Source organism: Haemorhous mexicanus, chromosome 14 (assembly GCF_027477595.1).
Source record: "Haemorhous mexicanus isolate bHaeMex1 chromosome 14, bHaeMex1.pri, whole genome shotgun sequence".
In the NCBI taxonomy this organism is placed as follows: Eukaryota; Metazoa; Chordata; class Aves; order Passeriformes; family Fringillidae; genus Haemorhous; species Haemorhous mexicanus.
The window spans coordinates 5233945-5258356 of NC_082354.1; the positions used below are offsets into that span (position 1 = coordinate 5233945).

The 24412-nt window shown below is 42.6% G+C and overlaps 2 protein-coding genes across 3 annotated transcripts; both read right to left on the bottom strand.

Moving 5' to 3' along the window:
* Positions 1–632: 632 nt before the first annotated feature.
* CENPI (centromere protein I) lies at positions 633–17673 on the bottom strand. Of its 2 annotated transcripts, XM_059859375.1 has the most exons (21): positions 17495–17673; positions 15911–16212; positions 15134–15268; positions 14661–14779; positions 13503–13610; positions 12357–12405; positions 11992–12038; positions 11235–11324; positions 9666–9794; positions 9251–9415; positions 8891–9011; positions 8596–8684; positions 8174–8291; positions 8010–8074; positions 7419–7504; positions 6874–7009; positions 6005–6129; positions 4880–4928; positions 4489–4722; positions 2582–2623; positions 633–1774 (listed from the first exon to the last, which is right to left on the bottom strand). In XM_059859375.1, exons 2-21 carry the CDS (start codon positions 16107–16109, stop codon positions 1643–1645), a joined length of 2238 nt encoding a protein of 745 aa, XP_059715358.1. In that variant the 5' UTR covers positions 16110–16212; positions 17495–17673; the 3' UTR covers positions 633–1642. The 2 variants fall into 2 exon arrangements, with proteins under 2 accessions (XP_059715358.1, XP_059715359.1); XM_059859376.1 differs by lacking the exons at positions 15911–16212; positions 17495–17673 and having other exon boundaries at positions 14653–14779.
* A 1442-nt stretch (positions 17674–19115) lies between these two features.
* Positions 19116–23736, bottom strand: TMEM35A (transmembrane protein 35A). The gene is made up of 2 exons (XM_059859435.1): positions 23496–23736; positions 19116–20653 (listed from the first exon to the last, which is right to left on the bottom strand). Exons 1-2 carry the CDS (start codon positions 23613–23615, stop codon positions 20267–20269), a joined length of 507 nt encoding a protein of 168 aa, XP_059715418.1. The 5' UTR covers positions 23616–23736; the 3' UTR covers positions 19116–20266.
* Between the last annotated feature and the right edge of the window lie 676 nt (positions 23737–24412).

Genomic DNA, 24412 nt, shown 5'->3' on the forward strand with positions numbered 1-24412 from the left:
CTGTGTTTCCTCAAACAAACACCAACCCCAAGGGAAAACTCCTCTCAGGACCAGTAACTGTAAAACATTCAGTACATCCTAAAGGATCCTGCTATAAGCCCCTTTAAATACATTTACACACATCACACACACTCTTAAGAGCCCTGGCATCTCTTTCATAAGTGAAATGAAGGCTCTGGCAGCACCTCCAGTCTGACAGGAATGCACCTTCCACTCCAAACAGCACCCAGCCAAGAGGAAGCCTTGTCTTCCTGGCTATTCCTTCTTTGAAACGCACACAGCCTTTCCAGCATAAGTGGAAATAATATTTCCAACACCTTTTTGAAGGTAGCTTCACAGAAAAATTGTAATACTCTTTATATGTTAGGGCCACATCTTTGAAACATATCCTCTTGGAGGAATTATTAATAGGTGGAGTTTCTCCTGTTGACAAAACATAATCGGGGTTTTGAAGATCTGTTTCTCTTGACAAAAATTAGCAAGCAGCACTTACACTACTTGGGATAAAACAGATGAAAGAGAAGGGCAATACTTTAGACATTAACCAGATGTACTTGAGCTGAGAACTCTGGTACTCAACCAGTCTGATTTTGAAGGGATGAAGAAAGCAAACATCTTGAGTGGTTCCAGAGTCGCTCTCAAGACTGATTCCTTTACTGAACCAAAGCACAGATTCACAATGAAAAATTCACTATAATCTAACCCATCTCTCAAGTGGTTACAACCTTGTTTCACAGCAGAAAAATAAAGTTCATTCAGATTTTGGAAACCTCAGTTCAGCTTCTCTCAGCTTCTACTCACACTTAAATTGAAATGACAGGAGAAGATACATTTTGTAAAAGAGTTTTTTCAAAATGACACATTAGAAATATTTTACAGAATATATATTATACATATGTACTCAAGTAATATACAACACCTACCAAGCTAAAAACATAAAAAGGAAAGTTACATTTGCACTTATCAATACAGAAAATGGTGAGCTGGTGGCAACACTGTGTAAGTGCTCACACCAATAAGTCATCAACTGAGCACCAAACCTTCCAGCTGTACTAGAACATCATTATAACCAAAGTTAGAATAAAAACTGTTCCATGAGCCTAAAAATGAAAATTCATTTCAGGAAGGTCAGTTTGGTCAGTCTGTTAAAAGTCATACAGAGTACAACAGGGCATTGGGAAGCTCCCATTGCTCCAATCCAAGACATACACAGCACCCCTGAAAGGCTGATGAAATTGTTTCTCATTACCTGCTGCTGAGGAAGGCAAAGCAGGTGTCATGGATCAACATTACTTATAAATGAAGCACCACTGCTCACTGCAGTTTTGAGATGGAAAGTGTTTGTTTCTCAATCAGAACAGATACTCCAACAGAGACACACAGACACACCAGGGTGAAAAAGGTGGATGTCACATAGCTTCAAATCAGAGAAGTTTAGCAGGGACAAGAGGGGGTTCAGTCCTAGTGAACCAAGCCAGTCTCAACATCTGTGTCTTCGCTTTCATAAGAGAGATGTCAGTACAAAAGTGCAGGTAAGAGTCAATGCTCTGTTTCTCTCCTCTGAGAAAGGAAGAATTAGTGACACAGTCCTTTAGAGTCTGCAAGTCTGCTCCAGATGACAGAACTGCAGTGAGCCCCAGGGTCATGCTTCCACATTCCCTGCTTTGCTGCGAGCAGCCTGGGAAACCCGACTGATGCTGCTCTCAATAAAGACCTTCAGCCCCTTCAAACCTTGGGTGTAGAGATATTCCAGATACCAGTCCCACTTCTTCCCCTGTAAACCAGAAAGAAGAGTCAGATATGAAGAACAAAGCTTTACCTCTCTTAAGCCAATTTGGAAAGGTCTGCAAACTCTGCCTACCTGTAGGACAACACCCATGTGCTGGGTGACATCTGTAAATACCCACAGGGGTACAGGGGCACCTGGTGTTCCTAAATGCCCACAACTACACAGTACACATTCTTAGACTGAATCATGATCTTTCTTTAATGCTACACGTTTTTATAAATCCCACTTCTAGAAAAAGAGAAGTCTATTGGATCAGTAGGGAATGTGTCAGGAAGTAAATGAACATGGCTATTAAAGCCTTCCTTCCATCACTCGTGGTGATTCCTCCACATCAGGTTTGAAGTACACTGGGGCATAGGAAAAGAAACCAACTGCCACTGTATTTGCTCAGTGGAGGATTCCTGTTCAAAGCTGTAACAAAGCTACTCATCTGTCTCAGAAATGTAATATGAAGGAGAATTTGTATTATCAGTGAACTTTAAGTGCATCAATGAATGTAACTTTTTCTGGAACCTGCAGAGAGCAATAAACAGCCCTGTCCTGACACTGCACTGACTCATGAAGGAAATACATAAAATCTCAAATCACTGGCCACAGATACTTAACTTCTCAGGTGTTGATGTCCTCTTGTTTGGCCCTGTTCAGGGACTGAATCACAGGCTACAGCTGGAATTTTTCCCCTTCCAAAATATTTCTAGAGCATTTGTGAGTTTGGTGAATATTATAACCTCATCCTCGTCAACACAGCTGCTGAAATTTGCCTGCTTTATTTACTGAAACAAGAAATCTTACCTTAATTAATTTGAAGTTGAAGGTGGTATCATCAGGACAAATCTTAAGGAAAGGGAATAAAACAATATCAAGTCAGATAAAAAGTATGTCCAGAGTTGATAGGTCTCTACTAAGTTCTCTCCTAAATCAGGAAGTGCAGGTATGCAAAGAAATTCAGAGATTTTTTAATCCTGCTTCAGAGGGGGCTTCCAGCATCATACCCTGTGCATAAGTGGCAAGGTAACATCTGGACCCTCTTGCCCTGCACTGCAGCATTACAGGATAGCAACAGGGAATATTCACAGGTATCTTTACCATTGTCTCTCTACAGTGCAAAAGTCTCCTTTCTAAACATCAGAAATTCACAAGCATGAGAAAGAACAAGAGGAGAGAAGTGACACTGAGATCAGTGCTTGTGCTCCCCCTGTGCTGCAGAGCAGTGCCCTCTGGTGCTCAGCACTGCTCAGGGAAACGTGTCCTTGCAGCTCAACATTATTTCCTCCTGACTTAAAACACGTTTGTCATAGCTGCTAAGCAAAATTTCTCCTAGTTCTATGGTAGGAAGAGAACACAAGAATTCCACACCAGAAGGTTTTGGGGTTTTTTAAAGGGATTTTGGAGGTAGGGTGCTTTTTGGTTTTGTGTTATGGTTGGTTGGTTGTAGTTTGGGGTTTTTTTTTACATGCGCAAAACTTACAAAGAAAAATTAGGAACCTGTGTCAGGGAAAGTTTAGGTTGGATATCAGGAAAAGTTTCTCCCCACCGAGGGTGACTAGGCACTGGAACAGGCTCCCCAGGGAAGTGGTGAAAACACAAAGCCAGACAGAATACAAGAAGTGTCTGGAAAACACTCCCAGGCACAGGGTGGGATTCTTAGGCTGTCCTCTGCAGAGGCAGGAGTTGAACTTTCTGATTTCTGTGGATCCCTTCCACTGCAGGATATTCTATAATTTGAGGAAGCCTCAGAACAAAAATTATGTGGACAAAAGATATGAGATATATCCAACTTCTTTCCTTGGTCTAACAAAACCAAAATAGCTTCCTTGAGCAAAGACAAAAGCTCAGTTTAACCAGCAGTAAGACACAAACTAGCTTGATTCAGGACACTGAGCACATGACAAAGGCTAATTTGTCAAGTGTTCCTAACCAGAATTCTTTGCTTCAGCTTCTCAGGTGCCCCTTGCTGCATTCCAGGAGTCACACCTACGCTTGCCTCGAGCCTGCCAGAGTTTCTCACAACAAAATGCCATCTCTGTGCAGTCCTCGGACAGCCTACAAAACCTGGTTTCTTGGAGCAGCACACACATTTTGAGACAATAACAGCTCTGGCAAACTGCTCTCTCCACTCTTCAGCAGCTGCACTGAACACATGAGGGCACCCACAGCTCAAGGGAACTCCTGGCAGAACTCACCAGACAATGCAAGACAGCTCCATGTTATCTTACCTCTTGAAGCAGCTGCCTGTATTTCTGTTTTAGTAAGCCAAAAAAGCTACCACAAGAGCCAGAAAGCACTGCTAACAAATTCTAGCATGAACAGCTGTATATAATTTAACCATGTATTTCTTGACTTTCTAGAGTTTAAATATTTTAGATCACACTGCCTATTTTGTGGGGCAGAATGCACCTTTGGTAAACTTTTACTGAAGTGTCATTTATATCATTAATTAGCTATTTTAGGTCTATCTCAAAACTATCATGAGTACAAATTCACATCCAAAACTGCTAGAATCATACATTCAACTGCTCTCATACCAAAGACTCTTCAAATTGTGCCAATAATCTAACAAACACAGAATGCCACAGCAGCTTTTGAAAGCTCAGTTGCCTCTACCAGTCAGCCAGGACACAGAGACACTTCTCTACAGAAACAGTCAAGACAGAACATCTGGTGCCATGAGGGTTCCAAATCTTGGCCTACACCATTACCTGCTGCAGGAATTGAACAGAGTAGCCCATCATGGCTGGATGATAGACAATGTTAAAGCTGTTTTTTAATTCCTTCACTGCAGTTTTACTCATCAGTTTATCATCCATATGAAGACCTTGAGGATGAAAATCCTTCTGGAATGCACTGGATGTCCACAGACAGCCCACCATAGCTATTATGTACTGGTTGTACTCTTGGTATGTCTGGTTACTGAACTTGAACTGCAGTATTTTCTGAGGGGGGAAAAAAAAAAAATCAATAAATAACATCCTCAAAGCAGCTGTGTGCTCCCTCCAGTCCTTAAAAGATGGCCATTAGTACACCTCCCCTCCACTCAACTCAGATCCTTGCTAAAGTCTGTTCTAGCAATGACAGATGTGTCCACAATACCTTTTTACTCAGCTCATTTTCTTTTGCAGCCACTAAGTTGGTTCGATACCTGAAAAAAAAAAAAAAGCCAAAATAAAGAGAAAGTTAGGGGCCTATAAATTTTTATTACATGCCTGTGTTGAAAAAAGCTGGAGGAATGTATCAAGAAAACTTATTTCCACCATGAGAAAGATCATCAAACTTTATTGGTGAAAGAGAGAGACATGAAAAAGAATTCAAAGGGACTTTATCACTTGGCAGAGTAGGGACATATCTAATAATATTAGTCTCTTAAATGATTCACACATGACCAGTTTGCCTGGGATAGTCACCTTCATAAATGCAACACACAAGAATGGACATCCAGCCTTTAAATCAGCAGAGAAATGCAGTGTGTTTTTAAGAAGGGAGACTTTCATTCACTGAGCAAAGAAACAGAAGCCACTGGAAGTAATGCAACTCGACAGTCGCTCTATATAATAAGCACTAGCTCTTCCTATTTCCTAGAGACCTTCCTGTCATGTTAATTACCCTGCAGATTCCTTAGAGAAAAAGCCACATGGAGAGCCCTGCACCAGCTGTCAGCTATTGGCCACTCTTCTCCTCAGATGCAGCCACTGGAACTAACAAGGCCAAGAAGTGCAGCCTTGGTGGTGGATCCTGCAGAGCAACAAACAGTGCTGTCTTTGGCCTTTCCAGCATCATGAGGCAGTCCCAAATTCCTGGAGTTTGGAGGTGGAAGAAGTGCTTCCTACTCAGCACATGGCAGAATTTCTAAGGAAAAGCTCAAGTGTAATAGCCAAAGAACAGGAGTGAGAAGTTGTATAGTTACTACCATTAATCCCAGCTGGCTGACTTTAGTTCCCTCAAAACAATAGGGGAACTTCTTCCTTCACATATCAAAGATATGGAAATAATGCCAGGAAAGAGGTCAGAGTCCTGCTATCTTGGATAACAGACTTGGAAAAAAAAAAAAAGGAACTACAGCTGTGAAATCCTTTATCATGAAAGCTGGACACAAGTGGAATTTTTAACTTTACCTTGCACAGCAAGAAGTAGATCCCAGGTTTTTATAACAAAGTCATTTCATTTCCAAAAGACTGAAAGAAGACAAGGAGTCCCTGCAGCCCACACCTGTTGTAGTACCTGTACATAATGTAGCAGAGCTGATTCAAGTTGACAGAATCCATGCTGAGCAGTGCTGGGTAGAAAACCCCAGCAGGAGGCATTATCAGCAAAGGCAGGTTGTACTTCAGGTACATGTCACACACCTGCAGGAATGAAGCACATCCAAGCTGATTATTACTGCCAAAGTAATGATTATTACAAACTGCCAAGGGGGTAAGAGCAGCAGAGAGCACGACACTGAATTCCAGCCAGATCCAGAAGGGAAGGCCAGGGTGTCTTACACAAGTGTTGCTACCTATCAGTTTTGTGCATTTTTAGTGGACAATTCAGTTACAAATAGGTCTCAGAACTGTCATTGTTTTTTCAGCTATTGCCAACCTGAATTGTAGGAGCTGTTGCTGCTGTTACAGCATGGCTGGAGCTCACAATAAGCGCAGCTACAGAGAGGACACAAGGAAGCTGGAGAATACTTTAGGCTATTTGATGCTGTTCAGTTTGCTTACAGCACAAACTAGAAAAAAACCCCACATTTTTAAGGAAACACTTAACAAAAAAACCCCAAGATACGTTGTTTGAAAATGAACTGATCACGGTTCTTCTCTTTAAGCCATCATTAAAAAAGCAGCTTATGACCTACTGTCAATTCTCCTTCCTCAGTTCACCTCTGAATTAAGAGCAACCACTTTCTAGCAGTATATTTACTTCTGCCTGTGGATGCAACAACAGCAGCTTTCACCTGCAGATCTACCAAGTATGTGGAATATTCTAGCTTTTAATCACAAAGTTGTGTAAACTAGAATGCGGAAGATGTTTTTATGCTCTAGCTTAAAAATGCAAACAGTCTTAGGAGTACTTGAAAAGAAAGACAAAATGACTGGGATACACACAGTGCCATAGAAATCCAGAATGAAGTAGAGCAAGAAGGTGGAATTGTTTTCCAAACGCAGTGCAACAGTAGAGATCCCTCCCACAAAGTGAACCAGTTCAGCCACCACGTTCACTAGTCCAGACAGGGTGGTGTTCCTGCAGCAAAGACATGGCACAACATTACAGAAACCTCTTTGCAAAGAGCAACATGGAAAATGGTAAAACAAAAATTTATGCTTTTGCCCCATCAACTACTCAACAACAGACACTTGTTCTTCAAAACAGGCAGTAACACATTGTTATCAGCACCATTATGAACACCCAGCTGTCAGTGTTATGAGGATTTTGAATTCTGGACACTTCAATTTCCAATGTCAGCAGAAATACGTCTAAAGAAAGACAAAGAACAGGCCTGAAAAGGTAGCTTACAACATAGCAGAATCACAACTGCATTATTAAGCTTCTGGTTCATCTTTAGGCTGGGTGTTAGGGCTAGAATATAGATCTAAATACACTGTTGAGCAGTGCACAGAACATGGTTCACATTCTTTAAAGACAAACTTACCCAGAAGAAATCTCCAAATCCATTTGAATCATATTGCAATTTAACCAGTTCTGCAACAGCTCCTTCAGGCTCTCAAGAACACTGCACTGCAATAGGCAAAAAGAAATCCGGTTGATAACAATTTATGCAAGAGAATAATTCCAAACAAAGAATGCCTTGAGAAATGGCATATCCAAGGAAAGGTACCAGGAGTTTCTCAGGAGCAATGACATAGTTGCATGGCCCCTAGAACTGAATGTATGTGTGGTATATAGCTTTTCCTGGAGAATGTGAACTTCAAGTACTGAAAAAACTGCAATAAAACAGTTCAAACAAGTAGTTAAAAGTGCAATAAAACAAATGAACTATGTGTTGTGTGCTATCAGTTCTTTTGTTCGCCAGTGCCCCAGCTTAATTCCAGTCAAAAAAGGAAGATACCTAAAGCACCTATTTCCTAAAGAAGTTAAACTGTAAGTATATGTTTTATCCTCTTTGAGCACAGACTTCTCAAAAAGATGTTTCCTATAGAGTCCCTCAGACTGCTACACCTAACACAAGTACAGATAGCAGTATCAACTAGAAGGAAACAACCATTGTGTTGACTTAAATTACCTTAAAGTAAATAGATGATGTGAAAAAGAGCTGTGCCAGGGGATCAAAGAGATATGGCTTAATGTCTGAAAAAAATGAGAAAGTAGTATGCTATCAGTGCACAAATTCTATGCCCTGAGATATCCCCACTGTCCAAGCTCACCCAAAGGATCTGAGGCACATACCAGAGAAACTGCTGAGAGGGATCCAACTCACGAGCCTGAGGACTTCTGAGCGGCAGCAGAAGCCATCCCAGAGAGGAAGGGTCTTATACAGGAACTCTTCACAGGCAGAAAATCCCTCCTGAACAGCAGAAGAAAAGCATTCAAAAAGTCATCTGACTGCAGCTTGCCACACTCACACTCTAGAGAAAGCAAGAGACTCACAGCTCCTTCCTGCCATACTTGCCAGGACATTCAAATTATCATTCTTAGATTATTTTTCCTGCAGAAAACAAGGCCATTTCCAGAATATTGACTTGCCATAAGTAAAGGTATTTTTATCACTTGAGTCACTGTCTCAGAAATACTACAGGAAACAGATAAGTGCCAGAAGCTCTTTAAGGGAAGACTTTGTGAAACCCTTGGCTTCCACAAAACACACTTACCTGCAAGAAACATTCTGCCTTGTAGGCAGTTTCCAGGAAGCTCTTGAATTCTTCTTCACATGGGTTATCAACCACACACCAGGTGCATTCTGAACAGGAGAGAATACTGTACTTGAATACGAGCACAGCAAGAACAAGCACAATGAGAAACCAAATTCAGCTCTCCTCCAGGAGCTGTTTTAACACTCTATGGTTATCACTGTAAATCTGAATAGCAAAGAACCATTACTGAAAAGTGAAAAGCCTCAGGCATCCCTTAGCTCCCTACATCACAAGATAATACTGAAGTTCTTACCTTCCTGGAGCATCTGGCCCATCCAATAGTAGAGCCTCAGGTAAATAGATTCATCTTTCACACAATTCATGTAGTGAAGCAACAAGGGGTTTGTTAGCACTGAACCCATCTGGGAAGGAAACTGCAGGAAAAAAAAGAAATAAAGAATTATTCAGTATTTACATCAACAAACTGCCAGAGAACCTCATGTCCAATCTTTTTACCAGCAACAAGACTATTCCCAGGACTCATCCAATCTCCTCAGTTAGGACTAGATGCTGTTAGAATTAGGTAGCCCACACACTACTCACATATAAATAGGGCATAGAGGACCATCCTTTGATCTCCCAAAACATTCCCCAAGACCTTCCTGAAACTCACCTCTAGACGGTGGATATTCTGCAGGAGCTGAGGGAAGGTCTGCAGCTGCTCCACTGGAAAAGACTCGTTTGTACTGTGCAAATAAAAACAGTTCTTTTCTCTGTCCTCTTCTAAATGATTTGTGTTTGCACTGCTTGCAGGTATAACCAACTGGGCATTCCATTTCTGTAGAAAGGAAACACAAATGACTCAGCTTCCAATGCAATTGGCTGCACTCATGAGCAGTATTCCCAGAAAGACCCAGTTTTAAAAAAATGGTATCCAGGTTTTCATTATAATTGATTGTTGCATCTCTCTATAGTTACTCCCCACTTTCCAGTGCTGAAATAAAGCCAGACTCCCATTATTTGCCAGTATTCATAATGAAAAGCACCATTTGGCACCTTCTAGGGTGTGCCTCAGGCCCATAACATACCCTTTTTCGTGACTGAAGTTGAGATGTGCCTAAAAACACTGCCTGGGACAGGGGAGAGGTTCCTTGGTTTCTCTGCCTTACTGCAGTGATTGCTGCTTTCCATGGGCCCTCTGAGTTCTTGAAGTAAGTCTGGAAACAGAAATCAGACACCCATGCAAGAAGTTAAGCTAAGATAAAGCAATAGAAGATCACTTTCTATTCTGATAAACATCACCACAGTCATGTAGACACACTCAGCTCTACTTGACAGATTTTCACAGCACAGAACTCTCATCATTCCTGTTTCATCACCTTTGGTCTACAATTCAACAGTTGGGCTTGTATTTCCTTTGGAAACAACGTTCCCCTTTTCAGAAGGGATCTCCAACACTTCTATCTTATAATTTTAATTCAATCCAATCATCAACTCAGATTAAATCTCAAGTATACCTAAAAATTAAAAATGACCAAAGTATGCTCAGTTAATAGAAAAATTTCCTGAATTCAGCATCAGTCACACCCACATAACAGAACAATGCCATGAGTAACCAAATACTCAAATTAATCTAGATATTACTACAGAAAATTGGAAAAGCTAACATCTTTTCTACAGAATTGTTTTTTGACATTTCGATGCCAATCAGTCTTTAAATTCTAATCAAGTGCCATGACAAAAGTATTCAGATTGGCTTGGACCTAGTTAATCAAGCTTTTAGTACACAGTGTGTTCATAAAGACAGCTGAAGAAATATTTGCGATCTAGTTGCTCATAATTTACTGCACTTCTAAAAAATGCAAATGTGCATGCTAAAAAATTCTCCAACAGATGACTGTGCAGCACAATGCAAAGTAAAAATTTAGAGAACATTATAAATACACAAGCAGATTCAAATACATTTTATTGAAACTCAATTTGTCTGCATATAAATTAAACGTCTGTTCTAAAAAACCAACAAAAATCTCAAACTTTTAAGTCCATCCCACTGAAATAAAATTTTGTTGCACAATTTAGGTCTCCCCAGATGCTGTTTTCTCTTCTATATCTGGTTCTGCTACATGTTTCTGCTTGGTCAAAGGGCTGAGCACACACACAGGCCTCTCTAAAAGGGGAGTAATTTTTTGCTGTTCCTTGCAGCCCTGACAAATCAGTTTCCTACATTTCTTACCTGGTTTTTTTCCTCTCTCCTATGACACAGACTTTCCAAGTACAGAGCTACTTACTGACTTCCACTGTCATTTGTACTTGAGAATGGCAGCAATTAGAACAATACCTTGACAAGTTAGACAGTTTGTTTCCTTCAGAACTTAACATCGTGTGAAACAAGTCAAACCCAGCAGGAACACCAAAAGAAGGATTAAAGTAATCCTCATAAAATAAAGGTAGATGTCATTCCCTAGCAAATCATCTCATTATGATGAAGAAGAAACAAAACACAAGGCAAAGAATCTTCATCTAAACCTGATTTTACTCAGTGAAAAGAGGAAATGGAATTAATCTTCACCAGTAAATCTGCTATAGCTTAAATAGAAAGCTCCATACAAATACTGTAGTAAATCCTGGTTTTGAATTGACTAAATCTAATTCCTTACCTTCATTTTCCCAGGAAGGGTTATGGTCACCTGTTCTGGGCAGAAAAGTTTGTAAAGTGATAGCAAAGCTTGCAGATGAGACTGCATTCCCTGAAAAATAACAGAACAAGAGGGAAAACACATGAGGTATGTTTTTAATATAGAAACTGAATGCTGTATTTTAGAATCAAAAAACTCCAGGGACCAGTAAAAGCTAAATTCCTAGAGCTACACACAATCAAGTAACCATAGATAAACAACTGAAACTGACAGAAACAACAGAAACTGGGTCAATTAAATAACAATAGCAAGAGGGCTGAAGACCTTTCTGTAGTCATAACTGATAAAAATGACTTTAACAAAATGAAAAAAAAATAGTCTTCTTCTGTCTAAAAAAGATGTTATTATAGCAATGGTTTTTTCTTTTAAAAAAGGAGCAAGTCCTCTTCAATCTTACATTTTTTAGACATTTTTGGTACCATTTGAAAAAGGAAGATTAATAGGAAATTAAAGACTCTAACAGATAAATGAAGCTGCCCCTTGCTTCAGAGATTTTGCCATACATGGTCACATTGAATTCTGCATATATCACTGCATGTGCTCACAAAACACACATGAAAATTAGGGATGCACATGTATGAGAGAAACTTTGATGCTACATAGACTAAAACTTACAATTCCAAGTCCAGCCACCTCTCTCCACTGTGTAAGGACATTAGCCTTACAAAGTGCATTATTAACCACAGTCCAAACTCTAAAAGATCTGAAATAAACTCACCATTTTTGCTTGGAGGTCAAGCAGTATCCTAATCCGAAAAGGCTTGACTGGAAATACAATTAAGAATATAAAGGATTTAAAAAATACAATAGTAGACCTCTAAGCAAAAGTTATATAAGTAACATTTTTATTATAAAATCATGACAAAGCCAGCAGAACAAATAATTCTTATTTCTAGGGTAATAGAGAGGTTTCCAATTCAGCAAGTGTTACACAGAGTTTTGCCTGAACCACCACTCAGTCTTCCTTGCATTAAAAGTACAATCTTGGCTAATCATTGTATCAGCTGCATTGGAAGAAAAGGCAGCACCAGCAAACAGAATCAGAAATAAAATGGTATTTCAGCTCACACAGATGTGACTCACCATTTTCCTTCCTGGTCAGCAGGTAGAGCAGGTGGCAGACGTAGGGGCACTGCAAAGCAAGGGCAGCCATGAGCTCTCCTGCTGCTGCAGACACACAGCCAGGACACACAAAAACCAGCACAAGAGACAACCCCACACAGCAACCCCATTTAGAACTTCATCTACATTGTAAGCAGTCCTGACTGTAACCAAGCTGTTTAACTTGGATCATTTCTTTTGGAACATGGTCTAGAAATTACAAGAGTCAGCAGTGAAAGTGCAATTACATTTTCAAAAGGAAAGGCACCTTTGAGCCAATATACTTTTTTAGAGCTTTTAACTGCAGTTGAGACTGTAAAGAATCTTAAATTAGTTTCAAACCAACTCTGATGCACTTTCCAACTGACCCATCATGTCTGAAAAAGCTATTTCAAACATTAAGAACTTAAATGCAGTTTTATGGAAAGATTTTAAATGAAGTTAATCTAAAAGTGTTAAAAACATTACAAGAAATATAACTCGGAACTTTGGGGACTTGTTTTTACCATAAAATATCCTAAAGTGAAAGGATATTAACAATTTCATACCTAACATGACTGCCAAGATTATCTTATTATGCGCTGAATCCAAACACTTCAAATTTCCTGGATTTTACAGTTGCCATATGGCAGAAATTGCCTGAATCCTTGTTCTCTTTTAAGCTATATTTCGAATTAATTAAGTAGAACAGCAATTAGTTTCTCACCTTAAATAAACACCACTCTAAATTTTTTCCTTTTTTTTTTCCTTTTTGCCCAAGGTATACAAGTCAGTTTCTGCCCAGGACCAGGAGACTTTACCTGCAGATGTCTGACAATCCCAGAGTCCACTGTTACTCTTGGGAATTTAGACAGAATAAATGGTCACACTCTCTGTGATACAGCATAGCAATTCTTGGAAACATGCTAAACAGACAGAGCACAGCAATCTTGCACTGCTTGCCTGTTATGGATCTAAATTACCCAGCAATCTTATAATGCAAAGAGAAAATAAAAAAAGAAATCCAGCCATCAGAAAATGGTCTCTAACCAACACCTACTCCAGACTAATTCTAGCATTAATATGTATACTACTAATGAACATTTAGGTTTATTTTATCAGTTTAATAGGTTCTTCAGCTCTCCTTACCAACTTCTCATCTTGCAGGAAGGAGAAGAAGAAACCATAGAGGGCATGGAGCTGTTCCTTGTGATCAATGAAGTCAAACACTGTGATCAGCCACTTCAAAAAAAGCAGCTGCAGACAGGAAAAAAAATCCACATTACATTAAGTGATGGGCAAAAGCAAGGCAGAGGAATCAGAAGCCAGCTCCAGAAACATGATCAGTAAGGATACACACCACTCTCAAGGATAACCAGGGAGCTACAGACAAACAGTTCAGGGGTATTCAGATGAAGAAAGTCTGCCAAGGGATTCACCAGGTAAACAACTGACCCTATCATTGCTGTAGGCAACTGGGTTTTGGTTTCTATAACTATGGGACCCTATTTGTGATGAGTGGTGATTGGGAGAGAGGGATTCCAATAAACAGGGCACACAAGGGCTCAGCCTGGAGAAAGGGAGGCTCAGGGGGGACCTTCTCACTCTTTACAACTCCCTGAAAAGAGGCTGAAGTGAAGCAGGGTTCGGTCTCTTTTCCCAAGTACAAAAGTGAGAGTCCAAGAAGAAACAAGCAACAAGTTCTGCCACGGAGGTTGAGACTGGATAATAGGTGAAATTTCAGCACAAAAGGGTTGTCAAGCACTGGAACACACTGCCAGGGAAGTGGCTGAATCACCATCCCTGGAGGGATTTAAAAGATGTGCACCTGTGGCTCCTGGGACATGGCTTGGCAGCATTAGGTTAATGGTTGGATTCTGTGTCTTAATCTTTGCCCATCTAAATGATTCTACCACATAAACCTTTGAGCAGACCATGTGAACACAAAAAAGACTCTCCCCAATGTTAAGTCATGTTGCCACAACCAAGGTGCACATGACCTAAAGGATCCCTCACTGAAATTAAAGGATGCCTCACACAGCAGAAGCATTTCACAGAAATCTTGGAGACACCATTCCTGAGGAGTTCAAAGATACAAGACAAGCAGGAACCAAATCTGCACAGAAGCTTAAGGTGTTTCTTGGTTGCCCATTCCAGCAATGGGCATCTCTGCCAGTCTTGGTAAATGACAGTATCTTCTGTAAGACCTTGTATAATAAAACCTCAGGATTTTTGATTCCTCAAAATAACCAGTTCTTATGGTTCCTGTGCAGAAGCAATAACTACTGTAAACACTTACTAAGTTACCTGGATGTTGCCTGAGCATTTGCTGACACAGAGCCAAGACACAGCTGTAACCACAGAATTTTCTGGTATCACTGAGGCAGGAATCAGGCTCTTCAATAAACGAGTATTCACTGTATCAGCTGGAAAAAAAAAAAAACAAAACAATTTCAAGTAAGAAAGTAAGATAGTGCTCATGTACCAGGTTCTTTATTATTGTTTTGCAGCTTAAGTCAAAATTGCCTCTGGGCTCAATTATTTCGAGCTTCCTTGCACAAAATAATGGTGTGAATGAATTTAGTAAGGACTTACCTATACCTCAAAATGATGACAAATAATTCATTTCAGCATAACAAAAGAAAATGGAAACTACACCAAATCATGCCAGAAAAATTAATTTTATGCTACAGTATCATAAACACATTCTCTCAGCATGTTTGATTAGAGGGGAAAGGCACATTCACAGAAGATACACCAGCAGTATAGAAATGCTGTACCCAATCTGCCACTGAGCGCCACATTCAGCAGTATCTCAAACCCTTCAGGGGGCAGCCCTTGCTTCAGGGCAGTGCTTTCCACAGCATCCAAGTGTTTCTGGACAACACTCTTCTTCGGTGCAACACAGTCTTGAACTAGGAAAAACAGGACAAGCACAGGATGAAACAACTTCTGAACAGAACTTAAAGCTTCTCTGAACTGTCCCTGCACATACTCCTTTTTCTTGACATAGTAACAAAGCAGAAAAACTTCTAAGATGTTAAAGAAGCATTACATTCAGGGGTTAAAGAGGGAAAAGAGAAGTAAAATCATTCTAAAATTATTAATATTATAATAAGAAATATGTAGAGAGACTTCTTACAAGAGGATGTAGTGACAGGACAAAGGGAATGGCTTCAAACTGAAGGAGGTTTAGATGGGATATTGGGATAAAATTGTTCACTGTGAGGATGGTGAGGCCCTGGCTTAGGTTGCCCAGAGAAGCTGTGGCTGCCCCATCCCTGAAAGTGTTCAAGGCCAGGCTGGATGGGGCCCCTGAGAAACTTGAACTACTGGAGGGTGTCCCTGCCCATGGCAGGGGGGTTTGGTCCTTCCAATCCAAGCCATTCTATGCTACTCCTTTTTTTTTTACATAGCAGTAACACAAAACTTCTAAGACATTAAAGAAATACTACATAGCTCAGGCATTAAAGAGGGAAAACAGAGATAATTTTTTAAATTAAGAATGTAGCTATCATCATCTCAATCCTAGATAGCCACCCAAAAAATTCCCTCACCTTTCCCAAAGTAGCTCAAAGCTTGCTCTAGAGACTCTTCTTGGCTATCATATTTCTGATCATTAGCAGATTGATTATTCTGCAAACTTTTTTCAGAGTCAATTTTCCCTCCTTTTCGCCAGGCAGAGAGATCAGTTTGGCTTTTACGTTGAACGTGCTGAGGCTGCTTTGGGGTCTTGGAACTCCTCCTTCGCTGCATCTTTTCAGACTCCCAGCTGAGACTGGAGAATTTCTCTCATTTGTCATGGGAGAGCCAATCCTTCCTCAGGTAAGAAAAGAGATCAGCTGAGAGAGCTGGTTCCCTGCAAGGAAAAGAAACATTTATTTTTCCTGACAAGTAGATTTTAGAGGCATCCTGCATAACATGAGAGTAAATTTAGAAGAAATAGTTTAGAGCTGACTGCTCCCCCAAAGATCAGACAACATCCTCAAAGTTGCAAAGACAATAGTGTATCAAAACTCTCATCTTACATTAAAAAGGAAAAAAAACCCTAGCAGAAATTAACACAAGCTCCTTTGAAGTTAAACATTATCTGATACAATCTTATATAGCATTTTGAAAAAAAAAAATCAACATAACACAACTAAGTTTTTTTCTAAATTCATTTTGGACATTATTTTCCTTACTTTGATGGCATGCACCAATACAACCAGTCAACAAGTCATGATTCTCTGCAAGGTTAGGTACAGATTGTAGAGGACCATAACAGCTTTCTTCCTATTTCACAAAAAATATATTCTTCTGCAGCCTTCCTACTAACCAGCTTGGATTGGAAAAACTAAAAATTTTGGTAAACTTCCAAATGAGGCACAAGAGCTACCAACAGTGCCAAACTGCACAGCTGTGAGTGAAATACACCCACAAAAAGTGGCATTTTCTCCTCAATATGCTGGAGAGATCAACCTTTTACCCATAAAATAGGAAATTTTGCTACAATATCCTGAACTCGGTAGAGTGTGCACCCCTGTCCGTGGATTGCTGGAACCTATCTTTCCTGACACAATAAAACAGAATGACTTTCACTTCATACTCCCTCTCCACCTCTCACTTCCTTACGAGGTTACAACCATCATTATTTTCCTACAGGTGTGTTTGTCACTTTCCTGTGCAGCAAAGCTCGGTGACCACACTCTGGAGTACAGTAACAGCTTTCTCTCAGCCCCCTCAGCACCTTCTCTATATGTGTTTTGTTTTCTTTTGTCCTGCAGGAGTTCTACCAGAAATGTTTGGTGAAGGAGAGAGCAGCTGGAAGGGCAGTTCCGGCGGACAGCGAGCCCCTCGGTGCCGACACGAGGAGTGTGGCAGCAGCACCCCTCACCCTCCTCCCCTGCAGCCCCCACCACGATTCTCCCAGGGCCGCCCGGAGCATCCCGAGGGGACGGAGGTGGCGAGGCCTTCCCGGCCCGGCCCGGGGCGCTCCGAACGGCGGCGGGGCCCCCCGGCCCTGGGGATGTCACCGACCCTCCCGCTGCCCTGGCCACTGACCACCCCTCTCACGGCCACTACCACTGACCCTCCCGCTGCCCTGGGCACCGACCCCCGCCGCCACAGCCACTGAGCCTGCCGCCGCTCTGGCCACTCACCATCCCACTAACGGTCCCTCTTTCGGGGCAGCACTAACCATTCCAGAGCAGTTAGCCCTCCTGCTGCCCTAGGCACTGGTCACCGTTCCCACAGCCACTGGCCCTGCAGAGCCACCTCCCGCCGCCGCCTCCAACCGTCCCTGCATTCAAACCCCGCCGCCACAGCCCGCACATGCGCACTAACCAACCTCCCAGCAGCCGCGCATGCGCAGCGCCGCCACCGCGCGCGGTGGGCGGGAATGACGGCGGCGCTTCCGCCCTTCCTGCGCCGGGCGCTTCTGCGCATGCGCTGAGCGTGGGGGGCGGGCACTCCCTGTGAGGGGAAGGAGTCCCTCCCCTCAGGTGTGTCCTCATCCCTCGGACTGGGAACGGCAGCCTAAGGCTATGTTTTAAAATAGAGAGGCGGGGGAAAAAGGCACAAATAAAGTGAGGCAGTAACCCTGAGGCCGACAGGGATGAAATGAGGGGCGTGGAGAAGAAATACAAATAAAGAATTAAAGAAAAAAAAAAGAGTAAATTAGCATCGAGGTTTTAGAGAAGGAGTCGATCTGTTCATGTCACTTCCAGCGAGCACAGATGGCTGGAAGCGTCCAAAAATAGCTGTTTAATGCTGGGGGGCAGTGACAGAGGTCAGCCCGCTAAGATAAATACAGAATTCTTGTTACTGGGCTCCAAGATGAGTTGTCTCACTCTGTAACAAAGAACCTGCAGCCACTGCTGTGGGTCAGTTGTTCATATCCATGCAAATGTGAAAAAAGGAGGTTTTTTAGTAGTCACTGAACAGTCTGAAGCTTTTACAGAGATGGGCTTTGCTCCATGGGATGTTTTATTATTATCATCTCTACAAGCTCCAGTGAGGAATGCTACAAAAGATAAACATAACAATTGTTCCTGTATGCCCAGGTGAAAGGGCTGCAGCAGTTCAGTGGTGTGGGAATCACAGCATGGTGTGGCTTGGAGTCGGTGGTATTTTTATCTGGTTTTGAATTAAAACACAATTAATAACCCCAGTCGGGGCACGGTAGTTAAAGCATCTTTTGGGAAGTAAAGGGAATTCTGTGTAAATATTTTGGATGACCTTGAGATATAGTCTCTGAAGATGAGATTGTCTATCAGAGGTGGCCTGCTGGTTCCTTTGCTCAGGGTGCACATCTGATAAGAGAGATTTAGTCCATTGGAAGCTCTGGAATGAGGCTCTTTCAGCATATATATGTATATTTTGCTGCTAAAACAGATGCAGCCATGTATATACATATATATACACAAATAGGGCTGCATCTGTTTTAGCAGCAAAATTCAGAAGAAAACTGTATGAACATCCATCATCAATTTTTATAGAGATACAATGCTGACAGTTTACTGGAGTTACCTTTTCTCACTGCTTCATTGAACTGTAGCAGAACTTTATTTGAGACTGTTTCAGTAAAACATCCAAAAGTCTCTTTTAAATTTCTGTGGTTATTAATATAAAAACAAGTAGAGTTTATCTGACTTCCACTCTGCATCACCTTGTCTCTCAAATTGCCTGACATGATTCTGCCTATTTTAGGTGGAGTTTTTGACCAGAGGGAAATGTTTTCAGACACGTATCTCAAATAAGAAATTTGTTTCTGTAAAGACATTTTTCTCCAAATTTCAAAAAGTTTATTTTTGTGACTAATTAAAAAAAAAAGAAAAAAAAGAAAAAAAAAAGAAAAACTGAGAACAGACAAACATTAAGAAAACCAGACAAATTTCAGAGGTAACACATGCTCCTTATGACACTCTAGAGTTCAGATACAACACAGGGATTCAGGCTCTGGTAACAGGACTTATCCCAGCTCACTGAGGCTGTATGTGGGATGAGCAGTGAGGTACTGCAATTGTTCAGACCCTCATCTACCAGAAATAAACAGCAATTCTATAAAGTCACAGTAGCTGTGGGGGGAGGAAAAGGAACTTGCAGGGAACTGGGGAGCACAATGCTACTTGCCAACACCAGAGAGAGACTTTGGAGTTCTTTGGGCAGTTCCTCTCCCCATCCCCTCTCCAGGCACCCTTACTCTCTGCCAAGAAGGGTAAAGACATGCCACTGCCTTGTGTGAAGCAGGCAAAAAATTACTGTTATCAGGCCATTGTCCCAATTTTGGAGCCTCTGCACGGAAATCAAAGATGTAAACAGAGCAACCCATGTTTTCTCTGGATAAGCATTCCATAGCAAGGACTGGGCACAGAGGCAGCAAAGCCCAAGGAATCCCTCTCTCCAACACAACAAACAGCACTTTTTTGGTAACAGGGTCCCTTTTACCCCTTGACCATGGAAAGGGAGATGCAGATGTGTGTGTGGGGCTGCACAGGGACACTGGTCACGGCCTGCCCAGCCTCTGTTGCAGGCAGCAGCAGCACCCAGGCCAGCTCTGCTGCTGTGGGGCTCAGGGCTGCTGCTCAGGACTGATCTCCCCACTGCAGCAGTGCCAGGGTGGCCTGAATGCCTGCCCAGATGAAGGGTCTCAGGCTGGTTTGCCGCTCCTGCTGAGGCCAGCACTGTTCCAGCCGGGTTGCTGACTGCCTCCAAGCTGTCCCTGTGGAAGCTAGCTTGTGTTTTTCTACATTACAGGGCAGCAGCAAAAGCAAGACTACAGTGTAGACATACCTTGTATCTCTCAGACCCCAAGCGCAACTTTATTTAGACAGACAAAAAAAAAAATGCAAGTAGGTAAATAAAAACCAAATTTTCTGGGTGATTTTGGAGAGAGCTGCCTCGAGGGTCCGTGTTTCCTCACATGCACTCAACTAGGATACCTTCACTTTGCCTTTCTCGGGAGCTGCTTCATGGATGAGCGGCTGCTCATCCCCGTTCACCGACAGCATCCTCTTCTCCGGCGGCAGCTCCTCGGGCTGGCGGGCGATCAGCAGGCGGCAGGTGAGCAGGATCCCAAAGACCAGGGCATGGGCATAACGCTTCAGGGGGTCCCCCACGAGCTGGTGGAAGAAGAGCACAGCCAGCACCAGGAGGAGGAGCAGGAAGTTGGCCACGTCCTTGGGGCGGCCAGGCACCAGTGTCATGACAATGCCGCACGCCACTTCCAGGGCGCCGATGCTCTTGCGGAGGAGGATGGAGCTGACTCCCATCTTCTTGAGCATGGGCAGGGCCCGCACGTAGCTTTTGTATGCTCGTTTCTGGAACCAAGCAGCCAAGGACATCATGTGAGAAAGTGAAGGCAAAGGTACTTCCATGGAAACAGACAGATGTGCAACACAACCTAAAAATTATTTCAGTTGTCACAAACCCCTCTGGCACAATACCCCAGTCTGTAAAGCTTCTGTTTGGGGGTATAGTAAACCATCAGTCTGCAATTCCCCCTTTCTGAGCTGTTGTCCCCTCACTGGAAAACAGTTCCGCAACCTGTCATCCATCTTTGGAACTACAACCAGGCCAGGTGTACCTTACCCTGAAATCTGAGGCTCTGATTGCTGGAATTAGCAGTGTAGAACCCTGTTATTAAAACAAACAAACAAACCTCTTTTGAAGAGTACTTTGTGCTTTAAAATTTACTAATACACCCAATCCCTGCAAAGGCAAAGCACAGCAAGTAAATAAAAGTCTCTTTCTACTCCAAAGCAACTTACAATACCCCAAAGCAACTTACTGTAGTTATGGGCAGTGCAGACTTAGGGTGGGACTAAACATCAAAACTGAGATTCACCAGTCCTATCCTGTGCTTACATACCTTTATGATCCTTTCTTTCCTCACGTGAAGGAAAACTGACATTTGACATTTTTTGTTCTCTGGTTTATGCTGGATTTAAAAGCAGTGTAAGCTGCAAGACTCAGCCTGCTTACACAGCTGCCTCATTCTTTTGGGGAAAGAAACAACCTTTGTCCTTACACATGTCCAGGTTCTTGCATTTGAACATTAGGTGCTGGTGGCCTCACTGTTTTGTTTGGGTTTTTTTCTCTTTTAGTGTTGAAATCAAGTATTCCCTTTATATATATATATATTTTTTTTTTTAATAAGGCTCCTATATTTGGTTTGAGACACTGAAATTATTTCCACATATACTTAAGTATAATATCCCTGAAGGTATTCTTGCCATTGTGTTCTCTGATTTCTAATCAGCATGAGGGAAATGGAAGCAAAATCTCAGTTACAGGATTGTTCAGCTCTCATAGGCACTGATCAGACTGTGGATTTACTTCCATACAATTTTGGAACCCTACATTTCAGGCACACAGAACTTTCCCACGTCTCCATAGATTTCGATGCTTCCTTCTGAGAGGAACTGATGCTGCACAGGTGGTTAAAAAATATCCAGCATTGTCATTTTTGCTACAAAATAACTGAAGATCTCATGACACATTTACTCCAAGTGCCTGCATTGTAAGGATGTATTTTAAACTATCAGTGACTAAAACCTCAGAGCAGAGTATTTTTAAACAGTTGTGAAAAATAAAACATTTTTAAGAAATGTACTATAAGCACGTCCTAGAGTACTCTGGTAATTTAGTATTTTAATAGGCAAGCTGATGTGGTTTTTGCCCAATTAAAAACTACAAGTTTGGTGTTTTAGGTAGACAACAGATGTTCTCTGCTTGCTGGGGGCAAAAAGCCATCCTTATGGATTAGCAAGGTCAGGTTTTTCCTATCTGCATGACCTGACAGACCACCACAGGATGTAGCCCAGCAAATGCAGGAGAGCCTAAGGAGCCATGAATATGTAACATGAATATGGACTATGAAGAATAATGGTGCTGTGTAATACCTGCTTTATAAAACCAGAGATCATTCCTACCTGTAGGCCTGACTCTTGATAAAGCAGAAGGGGACACAGAAGTGAAATATTTTACAGAACAAGCATTTTATAATGCTCCTAAACTCTGGGGTTTTTTTTTGGTGGTTTTTTTTTTTTTTTTTTTTTTTTTTTTCCCTCTAGCAGAAGCTTAAGGGCTTTGTTTTCTAGGGGTTTTACCTCATGTGTCTCTTGCCCATGAGTTACTTCTTGGGGATTTTCCTCTGTGAGATCCCTGTGCTGGGCTGCAGACTAGGCACTGCAATTCAGACGTTATTTGAGAGCTAAGGAAAAGCAGCTGGGCAGGTGGAGCAAAGGGAGAGAACAGAATGTGCTGGAAACTTCCAGCACTTTTTTTTTAAGGGCACAAAAATTATAGTTATCTTTTCAACCACCACAATAAATAACTGGGGAGGGGGGTGGGGGGGAGCAGGAGAATAAATAAACACAGATGAGGAAGCAAAATGTGGCAGCCAGTCCCTCACCTGCCTGCAGCTCGCAGAGCTCTGCAGCAGGGCTGGCCCTGAGCAGAGAGGAGCATAAACCAGTTCACCAGGTGAGAAACGCACACAGTGACTTCTCTGTCCTCTCCTCACCCCTTTCCTCTTAGGCAAAAGGAGGAGAGGCTCATTTCCCAGGCCAAAGAGAATAATAAGAAGACTATTAATAATAACTCCCTCTGCCAGCTAAGAATCTCAACGCATTTCACAATCATTAATTAATCCCTGCACAAGTCTGTTGAGGTAGGGACAGCCAGAGTCATTATCCTTGCTTTAAAGCATGGAATTTTGAGGATGAACATCTGCCAGAGCAGGCATCTGCTTTTCCCACCCCCATCCAGTGGATAGGTTTCCCCTCGGGGATCAGCTGTCCCTGCCGGCTGCATGTCTGGCACTCCTGCAGGCCTTGTTTTTACAGCCCCTTGTGTCCCCATCTCCTGCAGGCTGTGTGTGCTGTGCCACCCCACTTCTGCCTCCCCTCCCCATCCTTATCCACCAGAGGTTTCGCCGTGGATCGGCTCAGCCGGAGCCAGGCGAGTGCTGCCAGGATATCCTGGGCGCTGCGTTTTATTGGCTTCTCTCCATGTCGATCAAGCAGTGAGCCAGATCAGCTTCTTCCCCCTCCTGGCCCTCGCTCGGGGTTCCAGGGCTGTCGCCCCCTGCGTCCCCCGTTGCTCCTGCTGCAAGGCGGGAGAGCCCTACGGCACCTCCCTGCGTGCTGCCGGACTTACCATCTCATTGTAGGCATCTCTGCTCAGCCGGGGGGTCAGTTTGATCGTCCCCATAAAGACGAAGAAGAGCCCCAGGGCCACCGAGAGGGCGACAATGGTGATGGTCCTGGGAGATGCCATGGAGCCGCAGGGATCCGCTCCTAGCGAGGCCTTGTGGCTCTGGCTGGCAGCCCGGGTGGGAGGGAGTCCGTCACCATTGAAGGCTGTAGGAATAAAGCTGCAGAGGCAGGAGGATGACAGCGGGAGGGGATTCAGCCTCCTCCACTCAGCAACCCCTGGGTCCTAAAGCCCTGCAGCCAGAGCCAGGCAGCGCCAGCACTGGAGCGCAAGAGGAACTCATCCTCTTGTTTCCTTGCGTGCTCCATAAATCGCCCACGGAAAGCTGAAACGGAGTCAATTCTAGCGATGTGGGATGGCAGCCAAAGGCAGAGCACAGTCATTCGTTAGTGGGAAAACGAGGACATGTTAGCAGAGGGCACAGGAGTAACGTGCTGTGGAGGAGAAGTGGGCAGGGGTCTCTTGTACATAGAGAACATTCAGTTTCAGATATTGAGATGCTCACACATAGCAAACAACATATTGCTTCATTTATTTGCACCAGGAAAGAAAAAGAAAATTTTTGTCCCTGTGGGTCTCCTGGAACCTGATGCTCAAAAGGGAAGGTGAGGCCACCTGTGTCACCCTGATAAAACCTATCCAGTATGTTCAGCTATCCAGAGGCTAATGGAAAGGTTTTATGATCCTCTGGTACTTTCTGATTTAAAGTCATTGTCTCCCCTGCAATAAATTTCCTTTCGACCAAAACTTAGTAGAAATTTATTCAGATCTCACAGTGAGAAACAAAGGTATAATTACACAAAACAGAACTGCTGGAATACTGCATCCTTTGGTATAAAATGAAAACAAGAGGCTGCAAC

Bases quoted from the DNA above. Each gene is read 5' to 3' on its own strand.
- TMEM35A (XM_059859435.1), bottom strand. From the start codon at position 23,615: ATGGCATCTCCCAGGACCATCACCATTGTCGCCCTCTCGGTGGCCCTG. The intron at 20,654-23,495 runs GTAAGTCCGGCA...GCTTGGTTCCAG, and splicing joins GAGATGCCTACAATGAGATG to AAACGAGCATACAAAAGCTA.
- CENPI (XM_059859375.1), bottom strand. From the start codon at position 16,109: ATGCAGCGAAGGAGGAGTTCCAAGACCCCAAAGCAGCCTCAGCACGTT. The intron at 9,795-11,234 runs GTAAGGAATTAG...TTCTGTTTCCAG, and splicing joins CCCTTCCTGGGAAAATGAAG to ACTTACTTCAAGAACTCAGA. The intron at 2,624-4,488 runs GTAATGGTGTAG...CCTTTCCTTAAG, and splicing joins CTGTTCAATTCCTGCAGCAG to ATTTGTCCTGATGATACCAC.